The following is a 22,877-nucleotide window of genomic DNA, read 5'->3' as shown; positions in this document are numbered from 1 at the left end:
AGCGAACTTTTAATGAAGACCACCGCATACGGATGAGTCTAAATTGCCGCCAAAAATACCACAAAGGGCTTAAACGAGCCTGTTTCAAGTGTTGTTGTAGCGTTTGCTTGGTCACGATCCTCCTCCTTTGGTACATATATGGGTACGAGTCGCCCCTGTATCCACCACCAACAAATTACGAAAACTGGAAATATTATTTTAAATGAAATGCTCGGGCAGGAGAGCATATTGCTCGGAATTCTTAAACGGCCTGACAGAAAGATGGGCGCATTAGCATACGAATTGTCCCATTAGTACGGTAAAAATCCGATGTGATTTGTTGGGTGAGTTATGGCGTTCCATCGGGAAAGGTCGCGCCGGACTGGTTAATACTGGGCCTTTATGGCCCCGCGATATGCGACCATCGCCGCCGGTGGGTTTGAAAAGTAGATCTCTCTGGGTGGATTTTAGGAGTGTGTTAAACACCACTAATGGGGCCCCGATATTGTGCGTAGGAGCGCCCGAATAAATACCGCTATCAGATGTCGATTAATTCTGGGCCGAATTATGGGATTTCTTAAGTGAGAAACGATCCAAAACATGCATTATTAATATCCCGATGATGTTGGGTTTTTGGTAAGTTTGGGGAATTTTCCCATCGCTTTCTTTATTTAGACAAAAATCGATCACGCGCCGCAACCTCGTTCCAACGTAACCTCGCAAAAAAGCGGTTTTCCACCACTCGCCATTCTTAAAAACCATCCCCCAGTTCTTCTTTGTGCCTTAAGGTCATCACCTAACTCTGGGGACTTCGAACGTAAACCGAAAAAGCAAGAAAACTCTCGATTTCACCTGAGAACACGCAAGATGATAATCAATAGACGTAAATCACCAGCCTGATGTCCTAATATCGGTGATACATCGATGCTGGACGCGTTATTTACGAGGCACAGAAGCCACTACGTTCGGAGGGTTAATTAGGATTCACAACGAAAATGAATTAAACTAAAGCGAAGCCGGTTTAAACTGAAAATTCGGTCGTAGGTGTCATAATATTGTATCACCTGAGCTCTCACTGCTCGTAAGACAAATTTTCTCGTTGACTTTAACGGTAAGTTCGGTGAAATCGATCAAAAAAACTCTTCCGCTTGCCGATAAATTCAGTGGTAAATTTCGGTATCGACTATTTCCCCGCTCGCTACAATGGTAAAGCCGGTGAATCACCCTGTAAATATTGCCCATATTTCAGGCCTAATTTTCCGCGACCTTCCATGGTGAAGCGGTGGTGGTCTTGAGGTTAATTTATTGGGAATTCAGTGGTGAAGCGTGTTAGTAACCATGACAAATCCGTATTCTTTTTAGCTACCATTTTAGAGGAATATTGTTTCAGCAGTCAATTTTGTTATTTTGCCCATGAGGCACTCATTTTGACCTTCCTTCTGGACGAATTTTTACGGCGATATACCTTGTAAAATACAGTGATAAACTTGGCTAATCGGGAGAATCCGTATTCATTGCCACGTTATGTTCCAAAATATTTTAATGGTAATGCTGATTATTTGGGTCTCAGTTTACTGGGAATTCAATGGTGAAGCGCGTTAATAATCACTCTGCTAAATGCATATGACCATTTAAAGCTAATATACCAGAGGCATTTTACTGGTAACATCAAACTGTAAACCTGCGACGATACTCCATTCGGAGCAACATTTTTAGGGAGTTCAATAATGGTGAAGTTAGCGAATAAACCCCGTTGAGATGATTTTTATTTAACTATGACAATGTATAGATAGGTTATGCCAAATTTGTCGAGTTAGTAGTCGATTAAGGCTAAAATTGTCCACGCGATTCAGGCGCATCCACCATTTCGTCGAGGAAAAATAAAATACCCATTTTTTAAAATTATTATTTAAACACAAAATCATAAAATGACATATAGTTACTATTATATAAAAAAAAGTCGTGCAAAAGTTGAACTGGCCCTGGTCCCCGGGAATCATCTGCATCCATTCACAACAAATCACTATAAACTCTGACAAACGCACTCTTGACGACCATAATGCCACGAAGGTACCCAAAATATCAGATGCTAACTACCCTGGTATTGCACTCTATTACGAATCTTATGATAAACTAAATGTAAGAAAGGACTTATTATTAGTTAATAAATAGGCCCTAAGTACTTAAAGGTACTTATGTACAGAGTGGGTTTAGCAGAGTGCTTAAATTTACATATGAACTGCTTGAAAATGTGTATAAAATGTCATGAGATATGCGTAGATGCAATACTGGCCGACCAATTTACAACAATAGAACTAATATCACTAATTTACGCTAACTTACATTACACTACAGGAGAAGACAGATCGAAGAAGGAACGTTTTTCATTCACTATTGATAGGAGAAACTAACACAGAAGAAAATAGATCAGAAACAAGCAAGTCACTAGGTACAGAAGATATTCAGGCAGTGAAACTCGGAGATAAAACAGAATAATGTAAATGGACCATTTCACGTAGCTTACAGACTATTACATAGCGTAAGGCAGAATAGTAGCGACTCGCTAATTATTGAAATTTATCCATGAAAAATAAAACAGAAGAATTTAGCTGATGCTCGGACAATGAAACATCGAGATAGAATGGACGGCACATGCGTATCAATTCATATAGTTCAAGAACTATAACGTATCATAAGGTAGGACGGAAGCGAGCCACTAATAATCATAGGAATGTACCAATGAAGCATATGAAGACATAGCATAGCATAATACATATAAACTAACACAAAATAAGACGGATTATTAGTGAGTCACTAATTATAGAAGGGACTCGTCAATGTAGCATAGCCATAGAATAACAGATACGACATATTTATACCTTACAGACTATTGCAGAATAAGACAAAAGCTAATAGGTAACTAACTGTAGCAGAAGTTCAGGTAAAGAAACACAGGGATAGAATAGTAGAAAGACACTTATTAGAGGAGAGTTTTGGCAACGAAGTGTACATCTAAATGATCACTTCTGTGTTAATTCCGGTTGGTGTTGAGATAGTTATCTCAGAACACGGCACTGTCTTTATCTTTATAACGGAATTGGTCATTCGGCCCGAAAGCCCAAAAAAGTCATCGAGCTTATGGAATTAAGCCCCGATCAGTCACTCCTATGATTTACACAGAATAAGATGGAGCAATAAAGTAACAATAATTCGCGTGATAATGATACTTACTGAACAGACTTAACAGACTAACACAGATTAAGATATAGAATTGGAAAATAAACTAAACACATAGAAGAAAACAAGTCACTTTGTCTCATTATAATAGAAATTTGGCACTGATTCAGTGAATATAGACTGTGAACGGTCACTGCTGTCTTAGCACCTAATCAGTAGTGACGGGCTTGTCACATCAGAGAATAGTTGCGTGCTTAAAACAGTAAAAATCACTTAGTTAAGCCTGTTTGGAGATCTTGGGCCTCATCATAGTTATAGCCCCCAAGGAATCACAGGAGTCATCTCCGTCGCTCCCGCGACCTCTCGAGGTTCCCTCGGAGGTGGAAGGAGAGGACCCCCTATCACTGCAAGTCTTCATGCTTAGATCCATGGGAACGTCCTGCTCGGGACTCAAACTGGGAGTGGGCATTGGAGTCTTAACATCTAGTTCCTCGTCCTCCTCGTCTTCGTCCTCTTCCACGATCATCTGAGTGGGAGGCGTGACGCGCTGGCTCTGAAGCACCGCGTCCAAATACTCCCGGCGCCCTGTGCCTGCGGTAGCTGGTCCCATAGGGACCGGGAGGGTGTGCGCAAACGTAGTGGGTTGCATCAGTCCCGGGTAGAAGGGCGGGTAGGCCGCGGCGAACAGCATGGATGGGGGTGGCAAGAAACTGGGCGGGAACATGCCAGTTGCGACGGGTATGCGTCGAGCGTCGTTGAACTCCATGGAGTCTGAATTGTGAGATTCGGGGCTGCTCATTGCCGGTGAAGCTGAGTGCCTAAATGGTTCGTCGAATCCCATGAACATCATTTCCTCCCTGGTGCGCGGCATTCCCATGAGGGGAGGGGCGAAATTGTTCATCATTCTCAGGGGATGATTGGGCTGTCCCCCCATGGGAGTAGGCACCCGATCCTGTCCTTTCGACTCCCTAGGAGGGCTTCCATTTTCTTGCATGTGTTTCTGCTGTTGGCTCTGTAAGAGGCAGTGAATTTTGAACCAGTTGGAGCGCCTGCCATATCGCGAACCACTCTTGGACATGCCTACACTGAGGCACTTTTTCAACCGACAAGCCTTGCACGAGGTGCGATTTTTCTTGTTGATGACGCATTTTCCGCCGTTCTTGCAGTCATTTATTGTGGATATGTTGTTGTAGGACCGTCCGAAAAACGACTGAAATAAAGATAATAAAAGTTAGGACAACATTCAAGAGATGGCGCTAATTGCAATGGTTTTGGTTCGACAGGAAAGAAAACCCATTTTGGATCCTCGAAAACAACAATTAGGAATATTTGCACGCAGTCCCGATCGGTGCGTTGCGCATTCTTCTGACCGTTTCCGATGATCCAAAATTGGTTTACCCCTTGATGGAAAGGATCTATGATGTGTGATTTGCACAGAAAAAACTTGAGGCAATATTCGATAGATGGCGCTATTCATCGGTCAAAGGGTGGTGCCATCACTTTTATTACATTACGTGTTGTTTTATGTTTCTTATATTTGGTGGTTTTTGTAGGTGGTAAGAAAACGAGTGTCGAAACGTTGCAGAATTTGAACTTGGACGCGCTCTAGTAAGCGTCGCTGACCTTTGAAAAAATTGTTGTGAATTTTTGCCTTTAAAATCGTTGATCTAGTTCAAGATAATCTATTCCGTAAATGACCGTTGCAGTTTTGGTCGATTGGGCGTGAAATTGGGCAGCAAAATGTGCAAGTTCTGAGAGGTTTTGGTGGCTGGAATTAGTGCTGACCTTGAGGAATTTCTTTATTTATTTACGAGATATTTGCATAACACCTCATAAAACCCTGAAATGGCCTGAAAGTGAATTTCTGAGCTTTCTGAAGCATCCAAAAACGAGATTTTAGCGGTCTAGCCAATAAGCGACTAATAAAGCGGTTTCGCATTGTTTGAAATCTGGTCAACCACCAATTATCATAAACGGCGCGAATCAGATCGGTGTGGTTTGCGAGTGTTTTAAAAAACGTTAAGGTTAAGTTCCTTGGCCATGTCCGGCGTGAAATCGCAACGCAGAGACAAAACGGTCGTATTTTGCGGACGAATAATCGCCACATAGAAATCTAGATTAGATCGGAACCAGGTTAAGGGCGCCAATTCCCTCTAAAAAAGAATAATGGCAACATCCGGAGTTGCATAATCAGATTCGTCAGTTACACGCTCTAGTTGCTCCGAGGTAGCTCGGAGCGCCATGGGCACGCATTCTCCAACCTATAGTGAAGGTACTTTCCCGATAGCCGGGCGGTTTGGTGCGTTCGGAAATAGGCCTCCACCAAGACTGGTAGCGTCCCATTACGTCACGTCATTTTCAATTTCCGACCTGCCGGAGCGTGAAAACCCGGTCGGATGGTTGCACGGCTGGTTGGGCGGGCAGTACCATCATCGTTGACAAATTTTCTTCGATGACCCCAACGTGTCTATTATTGCAACTGTCCCGGTGCATGCACGCCCGATAACCCGGTTAATTTGACGCAACCGAAGAACAACGACAATCCATTAGCATGGGCGATTACCGAATTCGGTTGTGCAACCCGCGAGCAAGACAAGAATGACAATCATAAGGGCAAAATAGACCCGACCTTCGCAGCTCGGATGAGCCCAAGCGGTTAACCAGTTCACCGGGTCGGATGTGTGACGCAATCCCCTTACTGCAACGCACTTAGCGCTCTCTCGCGGTCCACTGCCCAACTGTATAATCGTTGACTAATCGCCTGCAATTATATTCAAATGGGGAGGTTACCGATATTATGCAAATGCGAGACACACGACCCGAAACAATGCCTGTGCGGCGGCCCACACACCACAGACCTAATTATTTGCTTATCGGATTAAACGGACGTAATACCGGAACGCATGTGGGACAATTGTTGTGCTCTTGCGGCGTAATGTGGGGAGTCCTGCGACGAGTATCAGTAACATTGCCGCAGGGCAATATCCGAACACACCCGGCACAGTTGCAGCGCTCTTGTATTTCAAAGAATTAATTAAAGTCAAGTAATAAATTAATTAAAGTATGGATCTGATGATGGAACGCAGCCGAAACGATCTCGTGTTATTTAATTTGTCAATTTCTGCGGCTTTGACTGCATCCAGTTTGTTATCAGCAACATCCTGGAACGTAGCGGAGATGAAACAATGCTATTGATTTGAGGACCACCGTGGGTAGAGACCATCGGAAGAGGAACCTTTTGCGATAACTGTTACATTTTCGTGGCGTAACAAACGCAATTGTTCCACACGTGTATTTTCGCAAAAAGTCATTTTTATTAGGTTTCATTAAGAGTCGCGTACCTTGCATCCCTCGCAGGTAAAGGCGCCAAAGTGGAATCCGGCGGCAGGCTCCGAGCAAACTTTGCATGTCTGGTTCATCTGAAACAAAACGGGCCATTAAGAAGGTGAATTAAACAAACAACTGTTTTAATTAATATTCATACGTCCAATTAAATTTATATCGTTTATGGGCGATATTTTAGGTGAGAACTGTCGTTGATTGCGGTTGTTATGCCAACAGTCCATCGGGATGAATATAAAATATATACTGGCGCAATTTAAAATGCCAACGTGAATAAAAAATTAGATATTCTATTGTGGTTCGCACAACACGCGAATTTATGTGATTATCAAGAACTTTAAATGTGGTAAGTCCATTAATGAATCGATAGAGGAAAGAGCAATTTCATGCAAAACTGGTCTAGTGCAAAGTTAAAACTCGTGTTAAGGAAGTCGGTTGCGGTTATCTCGCCCTAGATTCGGCAACAGCGCAGACAAGAGGCTGACCATTGTGACGTTTGGGCCAACGCCGGTACGGGTCAACAAATTGTTTGTTGCTCAAGTCGATTTTTTCCTACGTTAAAGTGTGTCAAACAATAAAAACCGAATATCTATTAGCACAAAAGGATGGAACCGAACGACCGTAATTACGTTTTACGAAATTATGTCATGTGCATGTGTGTATAGTGCAATAGCTGGCCCGATAAAGATACGACATTAGTGCCGATGTTTGGCAACCTGTACAGTGGTACGAACTCGCCGATGGTAATTTGAATTCGATTATTGCCACACCGCCGTGTGAAATCGACCGAAAAGCTCTTCTTCTTCGTTTCCTCGCTCGGACATAATTAGATTAAATGCCGATCGCATTAATTCCGAAATTCGGATACCATATGGGCGACGAAGACCAGCCACGGGATTTATGGCAGACGTTGACTTAATTGCCCTTTATCATATCGGATCATTTAGTCTCACATTTAGTCGATGCGGAAATGTGTGAGAGAGTTTGATAATCTAGTCCGCCACGAAATCAGGTTCAAGACATTTCAACGAGTACAAGGCATTTAAAAAATTCCAAGGAATATTAATCGGTCATTAGAAGCGTATCAACAGCTGCACTACGGGAATAAAAATATTCTGAGATTTGGAAAATCGATTGCGTAAACCGGTCTGGATTAGATTTTATCAGAATATTTTGGCATATCGAGTGTTCAAAATAACTTGTGATGGCTGATAAATGGCGATGCAGCGTCGCTAAGTGTTCGACTCCATTTTACGACACTCCTGAGGAAACTTTTCAAATTCAGCTTCAGCAGCATTCGATTTTTATTTGCATTTCCGTTTCATAGTTTTTCGGTTCTAAAAATACTAAGTTTGCATGCGAAAATTCTAAATATGAAGCTTAGCATCGATTCTTATTTTAACGTTTTGTCCAATGATTTAATCAATGATCTCTAAGCCCAAGTTGATTTCCGGAATGATCAATTTGGACACGGAATTCCCAGGTTCCAGCTCTAAAATTCCCAAGTTTTCCCGTGAAACTTTTAAGTCACACAGTATCGATGCGTCGGAAATCAGATATTTCCTGGTTTTAGGTTCATCTTCATTTGAAGAGTATGGAAGGACGTTCTAGAAACGACTAATTGCGGCCGAAAATGTCTAGTTTAAAACTATGACCCATACATTTTTTTAATGAAAATACTAAATAAGGACTTGAATATTAATTCGTATTTTAGCTCAACTTTAATTTCAGTTATCTGCAAATTCCAGTAAGGTTTCGTTATGATGAATATGGCGCGAATTCTGGCAAGAAAATTAGGGTTTCCAGCTCTCAAATACCTAAGTTTTCATATGAAAATATCAAGTATAAACCTGAACACCGACCCTTATTTCCTAGGTTATCTTTAACTTCTGTTATCTGCAATTCCAAGTCGATTCCACTTCTGTCAAATTCCAGCATGAAATTCGCAGTTTCAAGCACTAACATTTTTAAGATTTCGCGCGCGAAATAGCCAAGTTCAAACTTGAGTACTGATCCTTACTCCTTGGTTTACTGTTCTTCAGTTATCCGCACGTCCAAGTCAGTTCCGGCAAAGGCAAATTCGGGATCAAGATGAAACTTCGAGGTTTTATATGAAAATTCCAGGTACTGATTCGAGCATTTAGTTACTTTGAGAATTAATTTTTAGCAGACGCTTTTTGTCTCGATAGAATTTTGAGACGCCCCTGTATTTTACTTAAAGTTGTTGAAACAAAACAAGAACACCAAAGGACAAGTTGATTCTGTCAGTGGTGCCATGATCGGCCGCGTTGCCAAACTTTGAAGTTTTTACGAGTGTTTCTAACACGGTTCTGCATCATATGCAAAAAATAGTGAGCAGCATGATTGTTTCTGTCAGCAGTAGGTCACACCACGTGACGGTCTGATAACTCTCGGGTGTCGCAACGGAGCGCCGTTTCGGTGGTTCCGGTGGTTGGTACTTTTGATTTCGTGGCCACGTTAGCATGTCAATGGTACTTTGCACAATAAACTAGCAAAACAGGAAACGCTCGATGGCGGTTTGCACATAAGCGCCTCTTTTCGGCCGGTGGTATACACGTGCCCGTGCGACGGTACCGATAAATCTCTCGAGATGTAATTAGCGGCCGTGTAAGGCCAAAGTTAATTATTGTCGTCACAAGTGCGCCACTGCCTCATCTTCCGAGAACGAGGACCACTTTAAATGATCTCGCACATAAAATTGTGGCTCCAATTAAAAACAAAATTATAAGAGACCATAAATTTCAGCCGAGGCTAGGTAATTTCTAATCTGGAGGCCCCATTAAGTCGGGAAAAATTCCAAATTTCTTCGTTCAGAGAGCAGCTGAACGTGCACAGATGACTTGCAACAACGTGGCGAAAAACGAGAGTACAAAACGGGCGTGAACCCCACTGATTTTGATGAATCGCTTTTTAATGAGTACAAATAAAACGGTTGATCACGCATTAGTCGTGTAGAGCGAAATCTGAAGGCTGAGGATTTCTGGGTGATTAATAATAGCCGATGTGGCTGTAGAGAAATTTCCCTTAAAACCGAATGTAATGGCAGCGGCGCGCTGTGATGGTGCACATTTCCATCCCCCAGTAAAATCGCAACATCGAGTTAGCGTTTCGTTTCTAGCAACAATGGTCTCATTTTGCAACCGCCAGAACTCTAAGGAAATTATGTGAGAAGCAACAAAGCAGCGTTAGTATTCTACCATTGGTGCAATTTTATAATTAAGTGAATATTGTTTATTCTGCCACCGACGCAAAATTGAGGGACGTTTACTGTGATGAGGTGTTTGAGGATTAAACCCTTCCCCTTGTAAAAAAAATGATACGTACATAGTTCATATCCATTTTTGGTGACTCAGATTTGGACTTGTAGTCAGCTGAAATAAACAAAAATAAAAATGAGAGAGAAGCACAAATCTTGATCGTTTTCAGAGAGGAAGAGAGAGATGGAGAGGGTGTCAAAGAGGCTGAAAGCAGCGTTGCCATCGCTGAAATAATAATGATATTTATTGTTCAGTTAGCGATCTAACATTTTTATTCAAGTCGCACATCGTTAAGAGTGCAAATAAACGAAATTACATCACCGAAAACGTTTTGTTACACATTCAAGTCGTTCCTAAATAGAAGCACGTCCAGAGTGTTCTATAACGATCGGTCTTGTTATTGGCATATCGATGCCTTATCAGATTTTGAAGGTTTCGACTTTGTTTTATTATTATTGTGTGGACGTGCCGAATAAGTCTTCTTGTGGAACGAATGATAATCGCGGTTTCGACGCAACTCGCCAGATAAATCTGCTGTTCTTTTCATGTATGAGATAAGACATCATTGTTTCCCTCTTGCGTCTAAACACCGGGTCGAGGCTCAATCATACCGGCCACTAACGCGTAATAAACCCTATCAGGACGGCGATCAGCCTTCGAAAGGTGCTGACCGGACCACTATTTAGTACAAGGCCCATCAATCGGGAAACACCCGATATTTTCATCTCTTTGAAGGGGCCGACGAGGTATTTTTTAATCGAACCAGGCAAAAAAGGCCGCTTTTACAACAGTTTTATGACTTGTGAACTACTAAAACGATTAGGTAAAGATTTGCCTAAAACGGCGATAGCGTGGCACCATTGTACAATCCATTTGTTCTATTACCTCAAGTCTGAACAGAGGCCCTTCTTAATTTCCTATAAAATAAAGAATTGTTCAGTAAAATATTTAACAAGGGCAACAACAGTTAGGCCGTAAAGGGTTTGATAATTTTTGCCCTCTATGTGGGTAATTTTACTGCATTTCGAACAACTCTAGCATGTCCATCATCGTTTCCGAGACGCCATTGGAACTCAAAAACGATAGAATTCTTCAATTTATATTAAGCCATCAGTATCATCCGCCATCAGATAAATAAAACACACCAATACCAATGGACTCTTAACTGGCGAGTTGTGTGATTTTTCTGCGACATACTATCATTTGTGCTTTCACTTTAATGCATGTCATTATCGATAGACATTTTGATTTGTCATGTCGGTTCAATGTCGATTCGGATGATCAGTAACCTTCGAACCTGCCAGTTAGGATCATATTCGGCGATCCAACACACTCCGCCGAATTCGGGATAAACATAAAATGTATTATTTTGCCGGCGATGCAGTAGGGCATATTTGATTTTTTTGCGGTTTTGAGCCTTTCTATCAAGTTAAATGGGCTTTTTAAGTGTGAGCTGGTTGAAATTTTTAATTTTTTGTTGAAACTTTGTAGTAAGATGCACTAAAAATTAGTAGCAACATTGTAGAATTTAATTCAATGAATTTGTCTTTTTAGTATGCGCAAATTGGTGCCAAGCAGCCAGAGAGAAGAAGGTTGCTGTGGAGCAGAGAGAGGGTTGTTAAATTGGTAAGTTTTTCGCTCAATTCTAGAGTAATTATTGTAGTTAAGTCTGAGTGGTGTTTGTTCCCCTCTGGATGTCTTAAATTAGGTAAAAAATAACAATCGAGTCAGTTTAGTTCAAAAAAGTGGCTGAACAAGCTGAAACGCATAAGAAACATGCGCTTGTTCCGCGTCTTACTGTCGTCATGAGAAGAATCGGAAGCATTCGGCTCCCTTCGGGATTGACGCCATTTTTTCTGCGATTTTCTGTGGTTTTTTAAGCTTTGGGGTTAATGGGACTTTTATCGTTGTTCTTGATTGTTACGTTAGAATTTTGTTGGAAATGTTTTTGCGGCTAACGCAGAAGAGAAATCAGAATGATTTCCCTGCGTTCTGTAATTTTTAGGTATTGATGCGTTGCTCTGCTGCAGCCCCCATGGTGGACGATTCCGTGAATTTTTCTTAGGTTTCGAGTGTTCAAATTCCCCCAGGTTATTCAATAACGATCAGTTCTCTGGTGTATAAAGATTATATGTGAATGAGATGCAACATGTAAATTTCTCGAAATGTATCTCGCGTTATGGATTTTCTGCGAAACCGCTCTTCTCTCGGAAATCACGTAAACCGCAATGAGATCAGCATTTAGGCGCAGCCCCCTGTTTTGCATAATTTCTTCGCGGATGACCCTATTGTTCTCCAATTATTTATATTACGATTTTGGGCTCGGAATCTGCGCTGTCGGTGCATTTGTCGCGCCGTTTTCACTTCTTCAAATTGGAAATGTCAACACGGCTGTTTGATCTACAAGAAAGCTGAAAGTCGAGATGTTTCGGTCTTAATTTACTTTAATGTTTGGCCAGGTAATGCGGTGCTAAACAAAGTCAACGCTGGTGTTATAGGTCAAATTATCGACAACTTTCTAAGTGCGCATATGCGCGATAATTACGGATTTCTTTATCAGCGGTGTCGCAACTCATTTCGGGGAGCTTCTTCATCTTCCTTTAATAATATCGCTTTCGTCATTGTGGACCGAGGAGAGTGTACCCCGAAGATTAATCGATGCGCTTGTAAAACATTCGGAATTACAAGGAGCAACCGCTTAAACAAATAAGACGGCCTCAGTTAATTGGTATGTATAGAATCCTTGATTTCATTGGACTGCGTGATGTCACCGCTCCTCGCGCAGATTTACATATTATACGAGCTTCGGCTTTTTACAGATGCCATTAATTAAAATTATTATTGCTGCAAGAAAAGTGCTCACTCTTCCTTGTTTTTGTTCCATGGCTCACCATAGCTCGATTGTGCAACTAGTGCTGAAAGGAGCGCTTTACACGCATCGTGACTACGCTAGTGACTTTTGAGCGCAATTTTCTTGTTGAATGTTGAAATTTTCAAATGAACTGTGTCAACCCGAAACGTGACAGGAAGGATTAAGGGGAAAGATGTCAACGGAAAAACCAAGTATTTTCGGAAAAATTACAATTACCTTTGTATCCGTGCTACGCCAATGACTTATGTACTTCTGAGGTCCAAAACTTTCTCTCTAGTTTTCCAAAATTTCCAATTAATGATTAATCAGGGGTATGCAAGGCAGGAGTTTGGGAATAGAAATTCACGAGAGAAACTAGGCAGTGTCCGAAAAAATTTAATTAAATCTTGGGGATTAGACTACGCCCATGACTTTTACGTAGTTGTGAGGCCCAAAATCTTCTCTTTAAGTTTGAATTTTTTAACATTAATTCAGGAATAACCAGAAGCGCGCCAAACGGATATTTTGTTCAAGCTAGTACGATACCTAAAAAATAACCTTTTTGTTGATTTTCAGGACAGAAAAAGTGTGTCGCCGGATTAATTCGGGTTTAAAAAACGTATTAGCAAGTGCTCTCGCTTGTTTGTCGAATTCGTGATGCTCCCCGAATATGATAGAACTCGCGGCCACACGAAATGAAATAAATAAACACGTGGTAGAAAGTAAAAACGTTCAAATTTCCCATGCTTACACATATATACGAGTTCGCATGGGAACTATCTATCGTTTCGTAATCGGGCAACATACTTCCATGCTATACTGATCATTAGTTGATAACCTTGATTTGAAGAAGTGGGGATGAATGACATTAGTTGTGATTGCTCCAGGACGCGCATGTGCGTGAATTTTTACAAAATTTTAACTACTTTCGGTAATTAGTCGAATCCCGGAAACGTTTTTTACCAGTTCTATATTTGAGGTGATGAGACTCGTGAAGGTATGGGCAACATTGCTTGGAGGGTGCATGCGTAATATACTGCGTGTGTCACTTTCTTGTCCGCGTGTGTCCGAACTGCTTAATAGAGCTGCGTGATTTTTTCGGCGTGCCTAATTTTCGGCATGCGCAGAATCTCTAAAGTACGAGTGACATTAACATAGACGTCCTCATGCTGCTTTTGGCGGTCCATGGTTGCCCATATATTTATTAATTAACATACATATTTATTAGTCATGAGTAATATATTTTTTAAGTATGTGAACTGGGCCCTTTCGTTTTCTGATAGATTTCTTGAAAAATCTTTGCAGCAACATCTCATGATAGGAATCATTTTTGACACGTTTATTGCGTCCTTATTAAAATTTGTCAATTCCGTGATCGTGGAGCAATGTTGCCCCTGTTGCAAGTTTTCAACACCATCTAATATCAGTGAGCGCCTCATTGTTACCAGTGGTCAAAACAAGTTAAAATTTGGGCTTACGACTCCTTTCCGAAAAGTTGACGGAATTAATGACATAAGTGAGGAAAGTTGTTTGCTACTGTACGTAGTCTATTAGCTACTACTACTGCTAATACGTACTATTCTACACGGACTTTAAGGTGATTAATTCTCCACAAAAGGGATTCAGACACTTGAAGGATTATATTTTTAGGACCGTTGGGAAAATTGCCATATTATTTCAGAGAAGAAAGGTTGACTCCATTTAAGGGTCCGCCTAAAGTATCAGAGATTATAACTTGATTTAGTGCCGTAAATAAATTGTCAAAGGAGGATTTTGTTAAGGCACTATTTCATTAAGACGTTTATTACCCTATTGGCCTTGTGGGCCGCTTTGTTTTGATGGCATGTTACACCCTTATTCTGTCATTGCACCAAAGACAAGTAATTGTTTTCTTATTTGACTTTCGGATCCATATTTACAAGGCATTTAGGGCCCGGGTTGTGTAAATTATCTCTGGATTGTACCTTAACCCACTGCGAAATTGTATAGGTCAAACGTAATGGGTTAAGAATGAGCCCCTCAATCATTGTTAAGGAACAAATGAGTGGTTTCATTATAGGAAGCAATGGGTTACAACAATTAGGGTGGGTCACCGTTGTTAAAATCGCGAATAAATCAAGTTTTCTTTCATTTCAAGTAATATCAGGAAGATGTCTAAGACTCAAATTATGAATGTGCTGATAATTTTGTCAAGAACACAACTACCGCTCAAACTGAGCAGAGATCAAGAGAAAGTTTCGCTTATATTTAAATTTGGGCTTCTCAGCCATACCTTAAATAACTACAAAGTAACTAAAATGTGGCAACACAGCATTATGTATTTTTCTTATGTCATAGTTGTTAATGTCAGAGTACTGATCGTTGGTTACTCAATAATGGATCATCCCTCTACAGAAGGTTAATTCGGATTTAGGGCCAATTTCTAATTAAACTGATCAATATGTAGTTTCTATGTCAGCGTTGCTCGGGTTTTCAGGATTGCTGGCCCTATCGGTGTTTATAGAAAGTACATTTAATTGAATATGAAAATATGGCAACATATAGTCCATTTTTTTCCCATCAATTCTAGAACTGACCAATGCGCAGCCTCTATTTCGGTGCATACTGATAAGAAAATTTGGCAACACAGCGTTATTGATTTGTCTCGGAGATACTTGTCAAACACGTGTTATATACATGGCGTTGCCTAAACATGTCGTGAAAATTTAAGAGGATATTCTTGTAGTCAAAATAAGAACAAAAAACTTAAAGGTAAATTTTTCGATTGATCGTTAATCGGAGGTTAAAAAGTTATCAGGAGTATAACTATAATATTATGATGGGTAAGAAACTGACCGTTATCTCTACTTCAGAGATTCTTCTTAGTGACTTAAGGCCTAGTTTTTTAATCATTTGTTAAGCATACTTTTCTTATTGAATTAAGAATATTGGAACTTGGTTAATTATCGAATTGAATTCTTTCTTAGGATCAATTTCCCAATAATGTGTTATCAAAAGAATATAACTGTCATGGTCACAAAGAAAGTATAATTCACAGTTTCTATTTTAGGCTTAAAGTCTGTTCCTGGAGTAAAAAATAGATATGAAAATTTGGCAACAGAGTGTTATTCATTTATTTCTGTGATGGATGTCAAATATATTCTATATATGACACCAATTCAATTGACTTAAAGGCGAGTTTTTTAGCCAACTGTTTGAGTAACCAATAGTCCATTTTCATTAAAAAAATAATTATTTAATTTGGATTTAGGATTAGGTCCAGATGTTCAGTCAATAGTTAAACAAATCAAGAGATTTTTTAATGGTAACGTAAATAATAATCAGATTTTATTCGTCAGAGTAATTAATAAGTGGTGAAAAATCCGCCCTTAAAACTAAATTTTCGAACGTGAAAAGTTATATTAATTCCACGTGTTTGAGGGTTGAAAATTCTGGAGATTTAAGTTTTTTAGTCGCTTTCAAAGAAAAGAAAAAAAGGGAGGAAAGGCACGGATAAAAAGACTAAAGCCATGTTGCCACCTATTCCATACTTGCTGCAAGTCCCCAACTTGAACTATATTTCCAAATGAGCTTGCTCTCATTTAGCTGAATATTCCCCCTTATAAAAGTACCACTCACCGTAGATCTTTCCCTGTTTGAGTTAAATGCCCGAACTATTGCCCTTTGTCTAATTGCTGCCCTTTGCCTAATTGCTGCCCTTTGCCTAACTGTTGTCCTTTGCCTAACTGATGCTCTTTGGCTAACTGCTCTCCTTGACATCTGGATCTCCTTGGTTTATTGCAAACCACCAGTCACTGATATCGATCACTCACAAAATGAACTAAATTCCACCCCCAACTCGCGATCACAGACCGACCGTTGGAGCACCCGCTGTACCACCACAAACTTACTGGTACTACCGTCGCAGCGATACGTGCTACCAGCGCAGTTGAACAGAAAATGAATCAGGTGTGGGATTCCGTGAGAGACGTTTACGAAGAGTGGCCGGTACCGCACCGGGTGAGGCGGGGGGAGGTCGCTCATCGAAGGGTGGGGGTGAAGGAGGGCGGGGCCAAGTCGTTCCGAGGGTTACAGTTGGGATGCTGCGGGCCCGTTGATGCAATTTTGTTTATTGGTTATTGATGATGGGCTGTCAAAGCGTCGAATTTTTTTTTTTGGTAGGGTTTGAACAATGTGTGGGGGAATCGAGAAGGGGGGGAGGTTGGTACAGATAAGAATTAAATTGCGTCTGATCAGAGGTACGCCAATGGGTTTCTTTGATAAAAAAATCTCTTTCAAGAAAAGATTTTCCAGAAGCAGTTAACAATGGATAGTGCAGATGGTAGTTCACCGATACCATACAAAATTTACTGTGTTGAAACTCATAATAGAGATTTGAGTGTCTTAAAAAATCAGAAAGTTGTTCGAGATATTCAGGTTTTGAGAATAAGACTAAATTAACCGTATGAGCTGATAAAGCCTAAAGATGGCATTGCAAAGGATGAAACAGTAGTTCCAGATTTGAAACGGAGATGAAGATGGAGCATTAAGAACCACCATAAATTTCATCGCTTGAAAAGCCATTGCATCGAACACGCCAATAGTACTAAATCTACATTCAGAATAGAAAATGCTTTTCTGAAAAGAGGGATTATTTTTTGGAAATAACGTTAAAGTGACGTATATATGTAGCTTACACATAACCGCCATTTTCTGTCATTTTTGACGTAATCTCAGCTAACCATCGGTAATTTTGGTCGTAGATGGTGAACCAAGAAAATTTATAAGAATTTGAGTTTTGAAAAATCTTTGGAAGCGTCGTGTAGCTTTACTTTAACATAACTGCAGGGCACCAACACAAGCAAGAAAGAGCGTCGACAAATTGATTTTGTCTTTTCCTATAGTAAAATTAACTTTCTCCCTAAAATGAATTTTAACGAGGCAAGATTGATTTAGGTTCAATCTAACTTAAGCGCTGAAAATCCAACCTTAATCTATAAGGGGTATTATTCCATTAACCCGTTAAGACGAATATTCGTCAGAGCATCAGGACCTATATAAGATCAATTTCAAAATCGCCATACAAGTACGAATGGCCCTGTCAATGTGGCACAATAAAGTTTTCCATCCCAGATAAGCGGGTTAAAAAATACGAACTGACGCACAATGTTTACATTGTTGGACGATTTTTCAGGCGCGCGATGGTACCGTGGTACCGCGTGCTCCTTATATGGGTTGCGTGCGACGTGGATTCGCTCGTGCCGATACGGCTCTCTTCATGATGGTGATGTATGAGTCTTGACGTGCATAATATGATAAAACATGGAATAGTCAAAAAAGGACAGAAAGAGTGCTGATAATTTGATAGCAGTTTGAGGTGTACCAACTCAATAATTTATTGCAATATGCTGGATGTATTATAAATCTTTATTATTATTATGTCAGTAGTAGAGGCGAGAAACGACTAATCAATAATAATTAACAACAGTGTAAGAATGCAGAATAAGTATGAAATTTTCTATTTTTATAAAAATCGGCTAGATCTAAGTTTGGCGAGACTGCAGGTTCTTGGCCAACATTGAAATATGTCCAAGTCAACAATTTAGAAAATACTACTCAAAGAATATATGAATATGTATATAAGTATAAAGTGGCGAAATATATTAACTATTCATTGAAAAATCATAAATTGTAAAAAGTCAAGTGGACCTAAATTTGATCAAATTGGAAGTGAAACAGTCAAAAATACACGCTTTTTGGTAATTAAGGAGTAGAAAAATAGATAAAATGCGACAAACAACTCAAGGGTCGCATTAAAAAAAAAAATCTAATGAACCCATATGTGGTCAACCTGGAGGTCAAACAGGAAAAAATACATAGATTTGTGTAATTAAGGGGCGGGAATTTGCGTAAAAAGCAAAAAAAAACACGATGTGAACTGGACTGGATATTATCTCCGATTAATTGCTTCCGCCCTCTTGCCTCATGCACCACAGCTCGACTTGACCTAAACTGTGCCGAATATGTCGCAAAATTAGGGAAAAAAATCAAACCGTTTAATGCCTACTTCCACGTCGGATTAACTGGCGTCTTAATTGCCCGCGATTTCGCCATAACCATGTCCGGTCTTGATCCTAATTTCAGCGAGCACGCGACTGCATAATCTGTTTATCTAGCTCAATGTCGGCGGCGATTTAAATGTGGGAACCGAATTAAAAAGTGAAAACAATACACTTTGTGTGTGTGTGTGGATACGCCGGGTGCCACTGCCATTGTTCGGCGGGACAGTAGCGGCGTAGCTGGGGTTGCGACTGTTCCAGACGGTAAGGACTCACGTCTCAAAACAGAGAAAATAGAAAAATTTAACTTTGGTTTTGTTTTTGGCAAATTATTTGTTTTAAGTGTTTACGAATCATTTAGATCGGGTTAGTCGTGAAGTGATGTAATGGGGTGGTGCTTGAGACACGAGACGCCGCTGGCGATAATGGGCATTTAGTCTCGATTTCGTTGTAATTGAATCATTTCCAAAGGAGTTCACGGGTACGCGATTTCCCAAAGGTGACCCTTGCCTAATTGTTTTGAATTCGTATTGTTTTTGTTCTTACTAGTGCATAGAAGAACGTTGAAAATTGGGAAACGCAAACCGCGGCAAAAACTGCTAAGTCTTATCCAACGCTGGTAATTGCGCATATTTAAATATATTTGCATGAGATATGGCGAAATACGTGTCAAATGCTGTCCACTAAATCACTTGGCCATCTCTGCAGCTCCAGATACCCGACCACGATCGACCCTCAGCAATTGCGCTCTAGATAGCCATTTTTCTTCTATGTAAGTTTGAAACGGTTCAAGGCCGCACCGGAGTCTCAATAGTAAATAAAAAGCGCCGAATAATATTCATGGACGGTACGTCTAAGTACTAATTACTTTTTCCATCGTAAGTACCCGATTTCGAACGGCTGACGCTTTTTGCGACATTGCAATCGCCTCGCCGGCTCCGAACGACTTTCCGCAGCTCTAAAAATGCATGAGGCAATTTAAAAATTTAATATTTATGCCGGCAAAACTGTGACCCAATTGTTCGCGCTTAAGAGATCGCGAACAGTGCGCTAATTTGTTTTCATTTTCAGGCCTAAGGAAGCATGAATCCTGCCGCGGGTGATGCCTCACGCCGACACGTAACATCAGTGAAAAAGTAAACAATAGTACGGGGTTTTTGTTTGTTTTTTGAATTGAATGAACACGGGATTTTTGCTTTCGGTCATGTTCCATCGGGCACTCAGTAGACGTCCGCGAACCAATGTTCGGTTGGACGCGTAAAATAAATTAAATCTAGAACTTCTTGGCGACTCGGTTTTTGAAATCTCGCTCCCCAATTGGCCAAAGTGGACCCTTCTGATTCGAGCGGGGAATCTCGGGAGTCCTGGTCCGATTGGGGAAGTTCGGATGTCCCGGACCGATCCGGGAACGCCAGGTTGGCCAGGGAACATCGACTTCCAAGCCAACTCCAACCAAAATCAGTTCTTCCTACAGGTAAAGCATTTCTCAACTATAGCAGGTATATTTACACAGTTGCTACAGTTTGACTGAGCTGAACTAACCTGACTTATCCTATTTAAATGAGTCAGTTTGTACACAATAAGAAAGCCTTTGGAGGAGCCCGGAAACCCAGCTTTGTACCTGCTGTACCTCTATATTTCTTTCTTGGGCTTCACACTTAGACGAACCTCTTTGCCACGATCTATTTTAATGGAGGTACAATATATACCCAATTAAGTGTTCGAAAACTGATGGCAGGGAATGAGCAATTTATGTTAATTGTCTTTCTCTTTCAGACAGTTCGGGTTGTTATAGTTTGAATGGATGTACCATATAAATTCCAATTTTTACAGGCAGTGCAAAAGCTACTTCCTGGAATCTTATTCAGTTTAGTAATAAATCTTTGACCGAGTCAAAATAAAAATTCAAAGAGAGAAGCTTTTGATCATTTCCTCGCTTGTGGTGCTCCCAATGCAGGTTTCTCAGGCATATCCGCGAATCCTCTTAATTAAGTTTCGCTGCATTGCGTTCAACCTTTCTGACTATTGTCCTCCCAAGAATTAACGGGTATTAGTAACGCACATGAAATCGTCGAACGTTGTTTAGCAATTCAGAGCCGCGGGCGGCAATTATTAACAATATGTCCGAGGCTATAAAATCGAGACGAGAAGAGAACCAATAGAAATTTCGCTTTGCATAATCGAAGATGCTCCACTCCCAGATCAGGTGCACGACTCGGCTGGATTGACGAAAGAACCCTCTCGTCCAAGTGAGCGGACAATGTCCGAGCCTTTCATCTCGCCGCCGAATGATTCTTTTCATTAACACTTCGGCCCGGTGAAGAAGAAAGAACGCGAGCACTACCTGTGTGTTTGGTAAATAGCGGCTTATTCATAGTCGTAAAGTCCCAACAGAGCTCTGGGGGAAGCAAACACGCATCTGCGGACACTGAATTTGCCCATTCAGGGCCGGACTTACATATTAGACCTGCACGAGTGGCCCTAAGTACTCTGCGTATTTACAGAAGCGTGTCGCTTTCAAAAAGGGCCGACGATCTAATAGCTTTTGTGCCGGTTAAGCAAACATTTCAATGGGATCAATTTCGTGAGAGTTAAGTGCTACAGCTTCCATTTGGTCCCTCGTATAATCCTCACATTTGTAAGCACCAATTTCGGAGATTAGTTTGGGCTTTTCCAAATATTTCAATTTATATTCAAAGAGTTATATTTCGATAGCACGATATTACGCCGTAAATGACGTGTCGATGAAATGCCGATGGAACGGGGAGAATTGGGCGAGATAGAAACGAGCCCTAAATAAGCGAATTATTATCCGGTAAAAGTCGCAGAGGGCACGATCTTTGTACGCATCGGCGGCTAAATCAAAGAACCGTAATTGTACGAGACAGCCCACAACGTTCTGACAAGCTCATCTAACGGAGTTCGAATCTTACCATATTGTCAGCAAATACGCTTATAGAAAATACGTAAGTCATGGGTGAGAACTAATATGGTTCCGCATTGGCATGCGTACAGTATCATCGCTAAACAAATGTACATAGTGTGATTCTTGGTCTTCAATACCAGATTTTCATTAGTTTAGGTTGGTTCAGGTTAGTTATGAGAGAAGGCAGACAATTATTGAGATGCTGTTGATCAACTGATAAGGGTCTTTCTATATAAGGTGTCTCAGAGATAATAGTACAAATGAGTATCGAGTGCTGGAGAGTAAAACATAAAGCCATTTAGAAAATTTGCTCTATACCAAAATTGCTTGATTTCATTCTGTAATGTGTCAAATTATTTTATGCATTCCCTAAAATGCGTTTGTATTTCACCAAGGAACGAAAAATTCAGTTGAACTTCTGGTAAAACTGACTGGAGGTCGGTGGTTGTGCTCCTCTAGCCTTAAGACGATGTTGTTGGTTTATGCAATATGGTGCTCCACCTCCATACTTTATGCATGTAAGAGAGTTCTTAAATATGAATTTTTCACATCGATGAATGGGTCAAGGTAGCGAACATTTGTGGTCCCCACAGTGTCCCGACTTAAACTCATTAGACTTTGTTTTATGTGATATATGATGGATGCAAAATTACTTTGTAAACACAATTTGAGACGCCTTTAGCGTCACGGCACGTTGTAAAATCGGTATTAAAGCGAAAAATACGGGCAATATTTAAGATACGGTCTATTGAATTAGTAAATCTTCAGTTCGAAATTTCCCTACTGCCGGACAGTTTCTCATTTACTAAGGGTAAATTGCGGATACTTTTAAATAACCGTTGCAAATTAAGTAAACAGGAGTAGATAATTTTCCCGGAAAAAGGAGGGTGGGGTGAAGAATGGTTTATAACTTGTCCGCCCCCTTGACTTATGCTTTCAATGGTTGTAGTGAGACATTTTCGAATGACAAATATCAATTGAAACCGGGTCCCATGCTTGGAACTTGGCAGTTCGCCGCAGGGAAAAATCCCAAATAAGCAATTCCCAATCCGAAAATAAACCATTAGAATCGCAAGAGCCTTAACGTCCGCCATAACGGCCTATAACCCCGTGATGCACGGTTATGGGCCCATTACTAATACCATAGTGCACACATAAAGACGCGTTTACACGAACGTATTGGCCATTGCCCATCAGCTTCACAAAGACATATCTGTTTAACGTATGCATGAACGGCCATTGTTGGCGAATTACGATTTTTAGCATAGAGGTAATGGCGGTCGGTA

At 40.6% G+C, this 22,877-nt stretch overlaps 1 protein-coding gene across 2 annotated transcripts; it reads right to left on the bottom strand.

Moving 5' to 3' along the window:
* Window positions 1-1,881: 1,881 nt before the first annotated feature.
* LOC136411514 (knirps-related protein-like) lies at window positions 1,882-16,614 on the bottom strand. Of its 2 annotated transcripts, XM_066394112.1 has the most exons (4): window positions 16,246-16,371; window positions 9,844-9,890; window positions 6,498-6,575; window positions 1,882-4,366 (listed from the first exon to the last, which is right to left on the bottom strand). In XM_066394112.1, exons 2-4 carry the CDS (start codon window positions 9,856-9,858, stop codon window positions 3,434-3,436), a joined length of 1,026 nt encoding a protein of 341 aa, XP_066250209.1. In that variant the 5' UTR covers window positions 9,859-9,890; window positions 16,246-16,371; the 3' UTR covers window positions 1,882-3,433. The 2 variants fall into 2 exon arrangements, with proteins under 2 accessions (XP_066250209.1, XP_066250208.1); XM_066394111.1 differs by lacking the exon at window positions 9,844-9,890 and having other exon boundaries at window positions 16,246-16,614.
* Between the last annotated feature and the right edge of the window lie 6,263 nt (window positions 16,615-22,877).

Source organism: Euwallacea similis, chromosome 10, assembly GCF_039881205.1.
Source record: "Euwallacea similis isolate ESF13 chromosome 10, ESF131.1, whole genome shotgun sequence".
Taxonomy (NCBI): domain Eukaryota; kingdom Metazoa; phylum Arthropoda; class Insecta; order Coleoptera; family Curculionidae; genus Euwallacea; species Euwallacea similis.
This window is presented reverse-complemented; position numbering and strand designations above follow the sequence as displayed.